The sequence below is a fragment of the Arabidopsis lyrata genome (genome assembly GCF_000004255.2).
Source record: "Arabidopsis lyrata subsp. lyrata unplaced genomic scaffold ARALYscaffold_2, whole genome shotgun sequence".
Taxonomy (NCBI): Eukaryota; Viridiplantae; Streptophyta; class Magnoliopsida; order Brassicales; family Brassicaceae; genus Arabidopsis; species Arabidopsis lyrata.
In genome coordinates, this window is record NW_003302554.1 from 10,432,089 (window position 1) to 10,446,673 (window position 14,585).

Here is a 14,585-nt window from a genome sequence, read left to right on the forward strand (position 1 = left end):
TAGAAATCATTTGCTCCTTGATGAGATAGGCTATAAACAAGATATCAAAAAACTGAGCGAAACTAACAGTTTTTTATAGCCTAATGAAACACCTATTGATAAACGTAGAAATTATTTTCTGATTTATAAGTTTATAACCATGATAAAAAAACAAGAAGATCAAAAATGAAAATTTTATGCAGCCTCATGAAAAAGCTCTTGATAAACGTAGAAATTATTTGTTGATGGTGAGTTTGGCTATAACCAGGATAACAAAAAACAAGAAAGCAAAATTGACGGCTTTCTTCTATTTGATGAAAGAGCTCTTGATAAATGTATAAATTATTTGCTAAGTGAAGAGTTTTACTATAACCATTATAACGGAAAATGGGTAAAATTGACAGTTTTCTTCAACTTTATAAATGCCCTTGATACCCATAAATATCATTTGCTGATTGATGAGTTTGGCTATAACCATGATTAAAAAAAAAAAGGGTGATGGGTTTCTGCAACGTAATGAAAGAGCCCTTGATAAATGTAAAAATTATTTGCTCATTGATGAGTTTGGCTATAACCATGATAACAAAACAAGAGAGACAAAATTGACGGCTTTCTTCAATCCGATGAAAGAGAACTTGACAATAATAAAAATCATTTGCAGATTGATGAGTTTGACTATAAATATAATAACGAAAAAAATGAACAAAATTGACGGTTTTCTGCAAGTTCATAAAAAGAACTTGATAAACGTAGAAATTATTTGCTCATTGATGTGTTTGGCTATAACCATGATAACAAAACAACAGAACCAGAATTGACGGCTTTCTATAGTCTAAGGAAAAAGACCTTTATAAACCTAGAAATCGTTTGATGATTGATGATTTTGGCTATAACAATGATAACGAAAAAGGAGCAAAATTGACAGTTTTCTACAGGCTCACGAATAAACTATTGACAATCGTAGAAATTATTTGCTGATTGATGAGTTTGGCTATAACCATGATTAAAAAATAAAAAGTTGATGGGTTTCTGCAACGTAATGAAAGAGCCCTTGATAAACGTAAAATTTATTTGCTCATTGATGAGTGCTGCTATAACCATGATAACAAAACAAGTGATACAAAATTGACGGCTTTCCGCAATCCGATGAAAGAGAACTTGATAAACATAGAAATCATTTGCAGATTGATGAGTTTGACTATAACTATAATAACGAAAAATAATGAACAAAATTGACGGTTTTCTGCAAGCTCATGAAAAAGAACTTGATAAACATAGAAATTAATTGCTCATTGATGTGTTTGGCTATAACCATGAAAACAAAATAAGAGAACCAAAATTGACGGCTTTCTACAGTCTAATGAAAGAGATTTTTATAAACCTAGAAATTGTTTGATGATTGATGAGTTTGGCTATAACAATGATAACGAAAAAGGAGCAAAATTGACGGTTTTCTACAAGCTCACGAAAAAACTATTGACAAACGTAGAAATCATTTGCTGATTATGATTTTGGCTATAACCATGATAACAAAAAGAAAAGAGATGAAAATTGACGGTTTTCTCCTGTTTGATGAAAGAGCTCTTCATAAATGTATAAATTATTTTCTAATTGAAGAGTTTTGCTATAACCATTATAACGGAAAAATGGGTAAAATTGACGGTTTTCTGCATCGTTATAAAAATTCCTTTAAAAACCGTAAATATCATTTGCGGATTGATGAGTTTGGCTATAACCATGATAAAGAAAAATTGATGTGTTTCTGCAACGTAATAAAAGAGCTCTTGATAAACGTAAAAATTATTTTCTCATTGATGAGTGTGGCTATAACCATGATAACAAAACAAGAGATACAAAATTGACGGTTTTCTGCAATCCGATGAAAGACAACTTGATAAACGTATAAATCATTTGCAGATTGATGAGTTTGACAATAAATAGTCAATATTACCGACGAGATGCTTTATTGGTAATTATTTTTTGGGTTTTTTCCGTTCACAATCAAAACTCTAAAGTTGGCGACTGAACGTTAACTGTTTCTGGTGTTCTCAATCGGATGTCATGAATCCTGAAAACGACCAAGTACATATCGTCACACGCAAAAAGAATGCCATGGAATGATGATGTTCGTTGATTTCTTATTTTCTTGCAATTTTGTTTAGAAGATGATTTATTATTATTTTCTTAGCATTTATAATATTATTGAATTTTTTAATTTCAACATTTACCATATTTTATTACACTAAACCCTAAAAAATTTACCATATTTTCTTACACTAACACCTAAACAACCCCTTATCTCACATGATTTTACCATTCACACAGCATTATTCCCGCGCATTTGCGCGGGCAATCACCTAGTTAACTACATATGTTTATGTTTCTTGTCTAAATTTTGTAGTTTTGAAGTCGACCTTGTTCTATGATAAGATAGTGTTATATTTTAAACTATTAAACTAAATTAATAGTAGAATATATATATATATATATATATATTTTTCACAAAATATTAAGTTAAAGATTAGTATTAATGCAACAATTTGTATGTCATATGATATTATATAATTTAAGATTTTTTATTGACATATGATGTAATTTTTATGGGAAATTAAACAAAATTCTCCTGTAATATATTATATATATAGTAGTGTGGCTAGTGTCATTAGCATCAAAAATATTCATATAACATAGTATATATAAAAAATATAAAAATGGATATGGTTGTGAACTTCTGTTGCGACAAAAAAAAAAAAAAATTGAACTAAGTGGATCTGGTTAGGTGGTCAGCATCTTTTACGGAAGAGAGAAATTTGGATATTACAATATATCTAGTGGACCATCCCCACCCTAAAGTGCATGTGAAGTGACCACTTTTCTATGTTCTGATCCAACTAATCAATAATGGTAATAAATACAAAAATAAACGCTCTAATTTTATTTCAGTCAAATGTTTTTAATAATTTTCCAAATGCGAAAAACTTAGAAAATCTTCTAGTAATACTAATTTAATAAAAATGCTAATGTAAGAAATATTTGTTTCTAAATAATTTTGATACCAAATACATATTAAAGAGAATTTTCTTGTTTTGGTTTTGATTGATAATCTTTTAATTGATAAATAAAATAGAATGTCACAACAATGATATAAATATATTCTCTAATTCTTCTTCTCCAACATTACAAATTCACACCAACAAAACAATAAATTTATAATTTTAGGTACAATTTTACATCGAAAAATAGAAAAGGTAAAGCTTATAATTATATTTCAAAAGTCAAAACTTTGTTTTATAAACAGTAATGGATGAGGTTAAAACTTAGAATATGACTTTTGAATTTTGATACTGGGACCCTTTTATACAATAAGTGGCGGCTATACAACGAAAAATCAAAGTAGGGACCAAAATCGAACAAATAATAATAACGGGGTCAAAATAACATCATCGAAATTTTAAATAGCATAAATACAACCTCTCCAAACCTGCCCACAAGTTTTTTCACCTACTTCACATCACTCACCACCAGCTCCTCCTACGACGATCTTCTTCTCCGGCGTGATCTTCTCTCGTTTTCAGATCTCCGACGATCGGAATATCAAATCTGATCGATTAATTCCGTCAATCATACAAAAACCGAAAGCAAATACACCATGGCGTTTGAGAAGATCAAGGTGGCAAATCCCATCGTCGAGATGGATGGTGAGATCTCCTTCTCCTTCTCCTCTCTTGATCTCTCGATCTCTGTATCGCTTTCTTTGATTGAATACGAAATGATTACTTTCGCTTGCCTAGTTTTTATCGAAAGTTTCGTTGTTTGTTTCTGATCTGATCTCTGGAATCTACGTATGTGTAAACTCGTTGCTTGATTTGGTTTTGGTTTGTGATTACGTAATAGATAGATAAAACGTTAAGCTCTGTTTATGAGATTGATTGATTAATCTGGACTCGAATTCAGTGTGGATTTGATTATATGTTTGACAAATGCGAATCGGCGAAATAGTTTCGATATTTGGTTTTATGCTTCGTGGGTTTGTGTAATGTAGGTGATGAAATGACTAGGGTTATCTGGAAGTCTATCAAGGATAAGGTATTAAGCTAACATGTTTTGATGCATTTTTAATGTGTGTTGTTCGTGTTTACGCGTATTTTGAAATTTGTGTGGTTGAATTTTTGCAGCTTATTACGCCTTTTGTGGAGTTGGATATTAAGTACTTTGATCTTGGTCTTCCTCACCGTGATGCTACGGATGACAAAGTTACTGTTGAAAGTGCTGAAGCCACTAAGAAGTATGTGTGTTTGAGCTTGAAATATACTGGAATGATGTTGCATCTCTGTTATACTTGGTGTGAATTATTATGTTAATTTTTTTGTTTTAGGTACAATGTGGCGATCAAGTGTGCCACCATCACTCCAGGTTTGTCTTGATAGATATTTTGCAGTTGAACATTTTTTACCTGTGTTTTTATTTTACTGAGTGTTGAACTTTTCTCATTGCAGATGAAGGCCGTGTCACGGAATTTGGCTTGAAGCAGATGTGGAGAAGTCCAAATGGGACCATCAGGAATATCCTGAACGGTAAGTTATACCGTTGTATGTTTTAAGCCTATCCAATGTTATTCTTTGTTGACTTATATACTGGTGTTTGTTTCTCACAGGAACTGTATTTAGAGAACCAATTATCTGCAAAAATGTTCCAAAGCTTGTCCCAGGTAATTATTGACAATGGCCTAGTTGCAGTAACAATTTTATTTCCAAAGGGTTCTGAGAATATGTCTTGTTTTCTCCAGGCTGGACAAAGCCGATTTGCATTGGAAGGCATGCTTTTGGTGATCAGTATCGTGCCACTGATGCTGTAATTAAGGGACCAGGAAAACTGACCATGACCTTTGGTAACCTTACCTTCCATTGGTCATCTCGTTTAGAGTTGGCATTGCATAATTTTGAAATCTCTTTTCGTTTCTTTTTTCATATATCATTGGGTATTAATAATAATCTGTAATGTCTTTGATTTTCAGAGGGAAAGGATGGGAAAACTGAAACCGAAGTCTTTACATTTACTGGTGAAGGTGGTGTTTCTATGGCAATGTACAACACTGATGAGGTATAGTGATACTTACCCTTCCTTTGAACTACATTCCAAATAACGTGTTCTTTTGGAGATTGTCCTCCAAGATGAGCTATATCTTTATCTTATCATACAGTCCATCCGTGCTTTTGCTGACGCATCGATGAACACTGCTTATGAGAAAAGTGGCACTTTATCTTAGCACAAAGAATACCATTCTTAAGAAATACGATGGCAGGTATGCAGCAGTTAGTTTTGGTTGTTTTATCATATAGGCCTTTCGCTCATGGTTGAGGAGATAGTTTTGTTAGCCAAATTTGATGTTGGTTACATTTTTGTTTTCCTATAAAGATTCAAAGACATCTTCCAAGAAGTCTATGAAGCCAGCTGGAAGTCAAAGTATGAGGCTGCTGGAATCTGGTGAGCTGTCTCTTTGTTTGTTTTTTTTTTCATTTTTGGAATATCATGGTCCTTTATGTTACCTTTTACTGATAAGAACTTAAATGATTAAATTGGGTAGGTATGAACACCGTCTCATTGATGATATGGTGGCCTACGCTCTTAAGAGTGAGGGAGGCTATGTGTGGGCATGCAAAAACTATGATGGTGATGTCCAAAGTGATTTCTTGGCACAAGGTTAGTGTAATCGTAAATGAATATGCCGTTAAGTACTTATGTCTATCTTACACATTATGCTGCTATGTTCATATGTGAGTCATTATGTTTCTTGTTATCTGATTGTTTCTTATAATGTGTTTTAGGATTCGGGTCACTTGGATTGATGACATCTGTTCTGGTATAATTCCCACAAGTTCTTAGCTATGTTGTCACACAATCTCTTGTTAGGCTGTTACATGATTCTAAGTTTCCGCTTTTGCTATTGTTGTGTATTTTCATTAGGTCTGCCCAGATGGAAAGACGATTGAAGCTGAAGCCGCCCATGGAACTGTCACCCGTCACTTCAGGGTTCATCAGAAAGGTGGTGAAACCAGCACAAACAGCATAGCCTCCATTTTTGCTTGGACTCGTGGACTTGCACACAGGTAACAAAAATAAAACACCCTTAATAATGTTTCATTAGAAGGAAGATGATTATATAAGCCAATGTCTTTGAAACAGGGCCAAGTTAGATGACAACGCAAAACTCTTGGATTTCACTGAAAAGCTCGAAGCCGCTTGTGTTGGGACAGTGGAGTCAGGGAAAATGACCAAAGATCTTGCACTCATCATTCACGGCTCAAAGTATAGTTCTACAATTTCTACTCACTGCCTTTAAGTCCATGTTCTCATCAAGATCACTTAGATTTACATTTGTTTGTTGTCGGATTTTTCAGGCTTTCGAGGGACACTTACCTGAACACAGAGGAGTTCATCGATGCTGTCGCTGCTGAGCTCAAAGCAAGACTCCAAGCTTAAGAAACTGAAGAAATTTGGTAAATTTCGAACGTCTCAGTCTCTTATCTGGTTGGTGGGGTTGGTTGGGTTGGTTGGGATTGGGAGGAATAAAAAATGAAACTTTGGTGGAGAGGAGTGTTGAGAACGATTTGTTTCCTCTCTTATAATATTTTCAAAATATTGCGACATTTTTTCATTTTTATTCAGATCTCGAATTTGAAACAATGGCTAGAAAGCCACTATGTGGGAAAATAAAACTTAGAATGCTACCCATCTAATTTTAATTTCTTGAAAAAATTAATTTAAATCAAATAAATATGAAAAGATAAAAAACCCTTACCCTAATCTAATTATTAGGTATCCTTACTCTTACTTTTGCCAATCCAATAACATAACTACTCTTTTTCTTCTTCTTTCACGCCTCCTCTTCTTTTTCTTTTTTTTCTTTTACTTTTTCTGGGTTTTTTAGATCTTTCATTCTAGATCTCTTTTTCTCCATCATCATCAATAAAACTCTAGATCTTTTCTTCTTCATGGATCTCTCTTCGCGCTTCTTTATAGATCGGATCTCTCTTCATGTTTCTTCTCCATGGATTTCTGAGATTTAAAAATCATGGATCTCTCTTCAAGCTTCTTCTCCATGAATTTCTCTTCGTGCTTTCGTCATTTGTAGTGCACAATCGTTTGGTGAGAAAAGACGGTCCACAAACTTCGACGAGGAAGGGTGATGGTGATAATCGGCGACAACGATAGTGAACAAAGCAAGAAGAGACAAATTATTGAGTTTGACGGCGCTAGAGTTTAGAATAAGGGTTTAGAATTACAAATTGCTTTGTTTCAGTAGAACCATTTGTACCAGTTGTCCATAACTATTTGTACCAGTTGTACCGATTTATAGTTATATCATTTGTACCAATTATACTATTATCTTTCATTTGTACCAATTCTCCTATTATCTCTCAGTTATACTATCTGTACCAGTTGTACTATTAACTCTTAGTTGTACTATCATCTTTTAGTTGTACCAATCGTCTGATATTTCATTAAAGGTAATTTGGAAATATCACATTTACAGTGGCATTCAGATCATAAAATGGCATACCGGATTCATTTTCTCCATTAAGTGGCATACTAGCCTCGGACTCCTCGAATTTTATGTTTGATTGATTGGTTATCACATCCTTTTTTTTTTTCTTTATCTATTCATGAAATTAATATTAGGGTCTTTTAGGTTAAAAATCCACGTAGGTCTTTATTATATAAGCAATGCTCGACTTCTGTTTTTATTAAAATTAAAAACTTTGGGATTCATATAGGCAACTTGTATGTAAAGCTTAATAAAAAAATTTCATCAAAAATAGTAATAATAAAGCTTAATAAAACGAAAACTTTATATACTTTACCTTTCATATTAGATTGGACCGAATATTAGATTATTGTCCCATTCCTAAAGATGATAAATTTATAGAACATTTTTCTTAGAAGATGTTTTATATTAAACTTAGATGATTTTTCTATACCAAACTTGAATTTTCTTACCTTTTGATCCAAAAATCATTAATCAGAACAAAATATCAAATAATCATACGATAGAACATAAACAAACAAACAACGAGAAATTATGAGAGAATAAGAAAATATTTATTGAGTAAAACAACCAATACTTTTATGTAAGTATATGACAACTTAAAATGAAATTGAATATAGAAAACATAAACGTTGTTTTATTAGCACATACATTTTACAAATATTTTAATCGAATTTGAAGTCTCTTCATAAATGCGAACTAAATTTTACACTAACTTTCTTAAGATATATCTTGTAATATTTGTTCTAAGAGATTTGCCATATATAAACACACACTCAAAATTTATGAATTAGATCCTTTAATAGAACAAAAAATTTACCTTAGCTAGATGATATAACTACCAAAAAGATTTCACACAAAGTCATATTAAAAAAATATTTCATAACGACATACTTTTTATATGCGTCGTTGACATGGTTTGATAGTTTTATCATTTGAGTTAAATTTTTTGTTCTATTAAATGATCTGATTTATAAAAAAGATTTATGTGTTTATATCCGCCGATTCTCTTATAACAAACTTTCCGAAACATATCGTAAGAAAGTTTGTTTGAAATTTTTTTTGCATCAATGAAGAGACTTAAAATTCAACTAAAATATTTTCAAAAGGTTTGTGTTAATAAATCAATATGTACATTTTTTACATTCAATCTTATTTTAAGATTTCAAATATTTTTTTTTAAAATTGGTTGTGTTTACTAATGAATGTTCTCTTATTATCCCAAGATATATGTAGAAGGAGTTAGTAAACACAATATAATCTTACATCGTTTATTTAATGATAACAAAAAATTATCATCACTCATGTTAACTAATTCTAAAAGTTCTGCTTCAAATGATTGAATTGATAATAGAGAAGGATGTAATACTTCCATCAGTTATAACAAATTATGTTGACTCATGAAGAGTTAAGAGACATGAAGTAATATCGGAAGAAATCAATGGATAAGAGGTTTTCATTCTTTTTCACTAATATGAATCTTGTTGATGCTTTTTAAAGAAAGTCGTACCAACACTTTAAATGTCATTCCGAAATATTTATTTATGCAAACAAATAACACATAACGAATGAAATGAAAAGCTCCAGATAATTAGTTATGTGTTGTATGTTTGCATATATAAATATTGCAGAAATGGCATTTGAAATGTTGGTGCGACTTCCATTGAAAAGCATCGCAAGATTATGATAAGTGAGAAAATAATAGAAACTTCTGATCGATTCCGATTTCTTCCAATATTAATTCATCTCTCATCTCTTCCCAATCTAATCTTTTGTATCCGATATCTGACTTTTACCCGTGAATAATAAAATTATGATGCCTTTTACCCAAACCATAACTACAAGTCGTGTAATGGATTGATGACGAGTAGCGGGTACTAATACCTAACCCTAGTAAATATGTATAATATAGGTTATGAAGATACTTTACCCTTCTTAGTTTTCTTAATGAATGATATTTAATGTTTTTTTTATTGGAAAGCGATATTGTAAAAAACCAAGTTTTAAATCACATCCATATTACTTCTCGGGGCAGCAAATCTCCTACTTAGAATAATAATAAAGTAAAACCTATATAAAACTAAAGCAAGTTTGTTATCATTAGTCACCAAACCCTTGAGGGGCCTAATAACTTAAGTAATTAGAGGACGGAAAACCTGGTATTGAAAATAATCACATCTGTTAATTTTGAGTTCTTAGCAGTTTTTTCGTTATATGGTTAGTTGAGTTTTTTCTTCTTTTTGGAGGATGATCCAAATATTAAGATTTTCAGAATTATAGACATGATATTTATTTTTCATAGAGAATGGAATCAAACAAAAAGAGTTCGAGATAGTTTAAATTATGTGATAATTATACAATTGACATAGGGCTCAATATGTTGAACCCCAATTTTAAGATATGTTTGCGCCGACATATTATCAGAGTATTTTTTTTAGTAAAATATTTTATCAGAATTCTTGAATTATGAAATCGCTTTGCCACGAGCACTATAATTTAATGTACTCATTAGTCAAAATTTGAGTTTGTTTGGATGAGAAATACTTGTTCATAGTTTCTTGCTTGAAAGTGACACGTATAAGCAAAATGGATTTTTTTCCTACATTTGAAGTTTGAGAAAAATCTCTCTACTATATATATATATATATATATATATATATATATATATATATATACATAGTGGATAAGTCATAAGAAATCTAAAAAAATTTGGATGTTATTCGTTTGTTACACTTCCAAATCCCTAAATCCAAATATGTTTGTGATGAATAAATTAGTAGTGAAAAACTTATACCTTTTTTAAATGCTATATGATTTCAATCCCGCCAAAGACAAGAATGACATATTGCTTATCATGAAACTTTTATCGGCTAATTTTTTTGTAGTATTATTTTTAATTTAGTACATATATCGTATTATATTTCAGTAATGAAAACTATGGGAGGAACCCAACAACGATGCCAAACATAAGGTATAATAAAATCAAATCACTAACAAATAATTTTTTTTAGATTCATGCACCAAATCAATTCACTCAATAAAATTTGTTTTAGATTTTTGCACCAAATAAAATTACTAACAACAATTCAAGCAAATAACTCAAAAATGTTAAATCATACTTTTAAATTTCACACAACGTAACAAAATCAGATATAAAAACTAAATAATAATTTACTTCTTTACAAAGGTAGTTAAACTATAATCAAGCATCAATAAACTAGCAAATTAAAGTGATAAAGTAATTACCTTAGAATCATATGCTCAAAAGTTATATGTAATCCTTCTGCTCCTCTTGCAAATCCCTAAATCCAAGTATAGTTGTGGTGAATAAATATTTCAATGCTTTCTAATTTTTATCCCGCCTAAGATAAGAATTGAGAGAATGAGAAAAATACTTATTTTTATGAAAAACTAAAGTAATACATCTATAAAATAACTTTATATTTATCATATTATATATATCTTTATAATTGTATTATATGAACAATATGAGGAACTCCCAAGCACCAACGATGCAAAAATCAAATCAATCCCAAATATTTATTTGTAAAAATTTACATACCCAATATCAAGATCTAAAATTGAAATATATACATATATATATATACATATATATATATATATAATAAGAAATAATCACATACTTATATTCACTTTGTAAGTGCGGATGAGGTACGATAAATTGCTGAAAGTAAACGAGACAAGAAATTTGTTAACGAGGTTCGGTTTTTCCTACTCCCCGGGACCACGTCCAGATTTCGATTCCACTAGAACAAGAAAGCAAATACAACCTATTCGCAAACGCGTAAATCAAGCACAACCCTCTTGATTCACCGCTCCGTTCTATTCACTACAAGAAAACATGCCTTTTGCGACCCCCAATAGAGTCCTTAAACGGTCGCTAATTGCTGTGTTGCGACTTCTTTGCGACTGAACAAGTTGGTCGCTAAAAAACGGTCGCTAATTACAATGGTCGCACTGTCGCAAATAAGCGACTCCTTTAAGACTGTATCATTTAGTCGTAAATTAACGACGAAAACGTGACTGAATTTAGAATCGCATATATACGACTACGTTAGGACGAGTTGTGCGTCGGGGAATCATGACGAAAATGTGGTCGCAAATAAGTCACACTGGCCGTAGCAAAGTAGTCGCAAAGTAGTAGTAAACTTTACGACGCTTTTGTGACTGGTTAGTGACATTTTTGTAATTGGTTTGGTCACAAATTTGCGACTTCTTTGCCACCATTTTGAATTGATTCGGTCACAAAATAGTCACATTTTTGGAATTGGTTTGGTCACAAATTAGTCACGGTTTTGAAATACTAAATCTGATTAATTTTGGATTTTGAAATGATATTAATCGAAACAAATGATGATTTAAAGTACTAATCAAGCAAACTTATCATCCTTAACAAAAAGATCATCCTAAACAACCAACAAACAGTATTCAAAAGCAAGTTCGAACTCAGGAATTTTTTTTTTCATGAAGAGGAAAAGCTTCTTCATCTCAGCTTGAGACTCTCGGTGTTCCTGATCACGGCATGCATTCTCAGACTCGTGTTGATAAATCTTGCGCCGAAGTTGATCTTGAAGCTCCACAAGAGTTGCTGCAGAAGAGCTCGCATAACTCTCTTTCCATTCTTATGCCTTTTGTGTCTTGACCAAAATGCATCCTTATGTTATGAGTTTGACAGCAAATTCAGAATTTTGACGCTTACCTAGAGCATAAAACATAAACTGATGTTGATTAGAGCTTAAAACACCTACCAAAAAACAAACAAAAACTGATGTTGATCTATCTAACCCAAATTTCTTTTTTGAGAGGTGGATCAATTAATCAGACCTGGCGTTGCAGTTCAGTGGCTGCAAACATGTTCCTTGCACCCTGTAATGTGTCCACATCAGCACATTAGATTACATCTTTCTTAGGTTATAAAAAGATATGTTTTATACATTTATAATACCAAAATCTCACAGAAGAAAATTGCATGACTGTTTTCTTTGGTAATATACTCTTTGAAGTTGATACCTCAACCACCTATTATAAACCCAACACAGCAACGTAAGAACTAAAAGACTTGTATCCAAATATACAACGACCGAAAGTAGTCAAACTTAACTAAACAATAAAAGAACTAAAAAAGTTTGTTTTTTCTTAATGAGTCCTACTACTCCAGACAATCTAAAACTTCAATACAAGAAGATTCTCATGTCTTCACCATACCAATCAACAAGTTTAACTTTATTAAGTCAATCAAAGACTAAAGCAAGCAACATAAATCAAAGACTAAAGCAAGCAACATATCCAACAAAGTCTCAATCTACCAAAACTACAATCAATGAGAAACCTTACCAGACTTAACAGGAAAGAACAAGGACAAGAAAGAAACCTTATCGACGTAGGGCCACATGTACGAGAGAAAGAAATCTGTTAAACCAGTCCACCTTAATGTAAACAATAAAAAGAACAATCAGTTCAAATAATCGATGGTAGCTAGATCAAAAGTTCAATGCTTTAATTCAAAAAAAGGCTCGCAGATTAACAATCAACCACCGAAAAATCGAGTGAATCATTAAGTTACCCAGATGACCAAAACAAACAAAACAAACCTCAAACATGAAGAGTTAGATTAAGATGCGATAAGTGTGTTTGATTGATGTTTTAACTTGCTCATCAGCACAAACAGAGAATAGATTCGGCGGTTTCTGAACCGGCTCCCATGGTCATTCAAGCTTAGCCACCGGCGCTTTAAGCTCGGCGCGTTTCCGCATCTCACAAATCTGGCGTTCTCGGTATAATTTCGCCATGAGGAGTTTTTTCGGTTTCTTCGCTTGACCTCCCTCCTCGTCCTCGACTTGATTTTCCCATATTTGCCATAAAATAAGTTTCAATTGAGATAGAAGAGAGAAATTCGAAGAGAGAATAGAAGGAAATCGAAGAGGATTGAAGGAAGAGGAGAGAAAAGTAAGAGATCAGATGGGAAAAATACCTAAGTTTTGGATACAACTAAAGTGTCGATTGATTTTGGGTTTTGTCTAAAACCATCCTAAGTCTCAAACCCAAATTAAAAAAGCGGAAAAATTGCCTCTCAAAATCGAGCCAAAATTTTCATTCATTTTGAAAAGAAAACTAAAAATAGTCACAAATAAGTCGCAAAGTGGTCTTTTATGACATATTCTTAAGAATCATAATTTTATTTTCTTAAATTACAAAACTTAAGACCCAAAGAAAATCTATATGTTATAATCAATAAAATTACAATACAAAACAAAAACAAGATCAATTAGTCTAATGAGTTAAAACATGAAATGCAAAAAAATTTAAGAAATTTCAAAATCATTAGTAACATTACATATAACACTTGTGTAATGTTCAAAACCTTGTGCAAACCATAGAAAACTTAAAGTTTTTTGGCATAATAATGATTCAGTATCTATAGTAATTCAAATCAATATAGAAACCTTAAAACTTAACATGAAATTCAATGAATTTAGGACATTTCAAAAGTATTAGTTGACATTACATATACCATGATGTAATGTTATGAAAGTTTCTATAAATCATATAAAACTTAAGCTATTAGAATGATTCAATACCTACAATAGTTCAAATTAATATAGAAACCTTGAAACTTAACATATTGAGAAATCTCTATTGGTAAATCTCAAAATAAAATCGCGAGCGTCGCTAAACGGTTACAAAATCGTCTCAAATTCAGGTGTTAGTCGCAAATAAGTAGCATATATGTGGGTAAATTAAGACTTATTTGTAACTCTCATAAGTTTCCGTCGCAAATTAGTTACCGTTTTGTGACGATTTTCTTAAGGGTCACAAACCTATTCTTATGAATTTGAAAGTTTTAGAACCAAAGAAAATCAATTTATAGTGTTAGAACCAATAATATCACAATACACAACAAGATCAATCATTTATATTAGAGAAAACATGAAATTCAATGAATTTAGGACATTTCAAAAGTATTAGTAAACATTACTTATATGATTATGTAATGTTTTAGATATTTGAGATCACATTAGAAAACATGAAGTTTTGTATG

At 31.6% G+C, this 14,585-nt stretch overlaps 1 protein-coding gene and 1 long non-coding RNA gene across 8 annotated transcripts; one reads left to right on the plus strand and one right to left on the minus strand.

Annotated features, from left to right (window-relative positions):
• Window positions 1-3,442: 3,442 nt before the first annotated feature.
• On the plus strand, window positions 3,443-6,716 carry LOC9323052 (cytosolic isocitrate dehydrogenase [NADP]). Its single transcript, XM_021035432.1, is given in 16 exon segments — window positions 3,443-3,677; window positions 4,022-4,065; window positions 4,155-4,264; window positions 4,355-4,392; window positions 4,476-4,553; window positions 4,634-4,687; window positions 4,766-4,867; window positions 4,994-5,079; window positions 5,180-5,229; window positions 5,231-5,281; window positions 5,395-5,463; window positions 5,564-5,679; window positions 5,805-5,839; window positions 5,944-6,086; window positions 6,163-6,285; window positions 6,378-6,716. Coding segments are annotated over 16 exon segments (1,230 nt in total). The 5' UTR covers window positions 3,443-3,628; the 3' UTR covers window positions 6,460-6,716.
• A 5,144-nt stretch (window positions 6,717-11,860) lies between these two features.
• On the minus strand, window positions 11,861-13,625 carry LOC110230627. 7 transcript variants are annotated; one of them, XR_002333758.1, is made up of 5 exons: window positions 13,138-13,625; window positions 12,881-12,972; window positions 12,492-12,565; window positions 12,371-12,412; window positions 11,861-12,245 (listed from the first exon to the last, which is right to left on the minus strand). It is a non-coding gene; the product is annotated as an uncharacterized LOC110230627 (long non-coding RNA). The 7 variants fall into 7 exon arrangements; XR_002333757.1 differs by lacking the exon at window positions 12,492-12,565 and having other exon boundaries at window positions 13,138-13,618; XR_002333754.1 differs by having other exon boundaries at window positions 12,492-12,972; window positions 13,138-13,617.
• Between the last annotated feature and the right edge of the window lie 960 nt (window positions 13,626-14,585).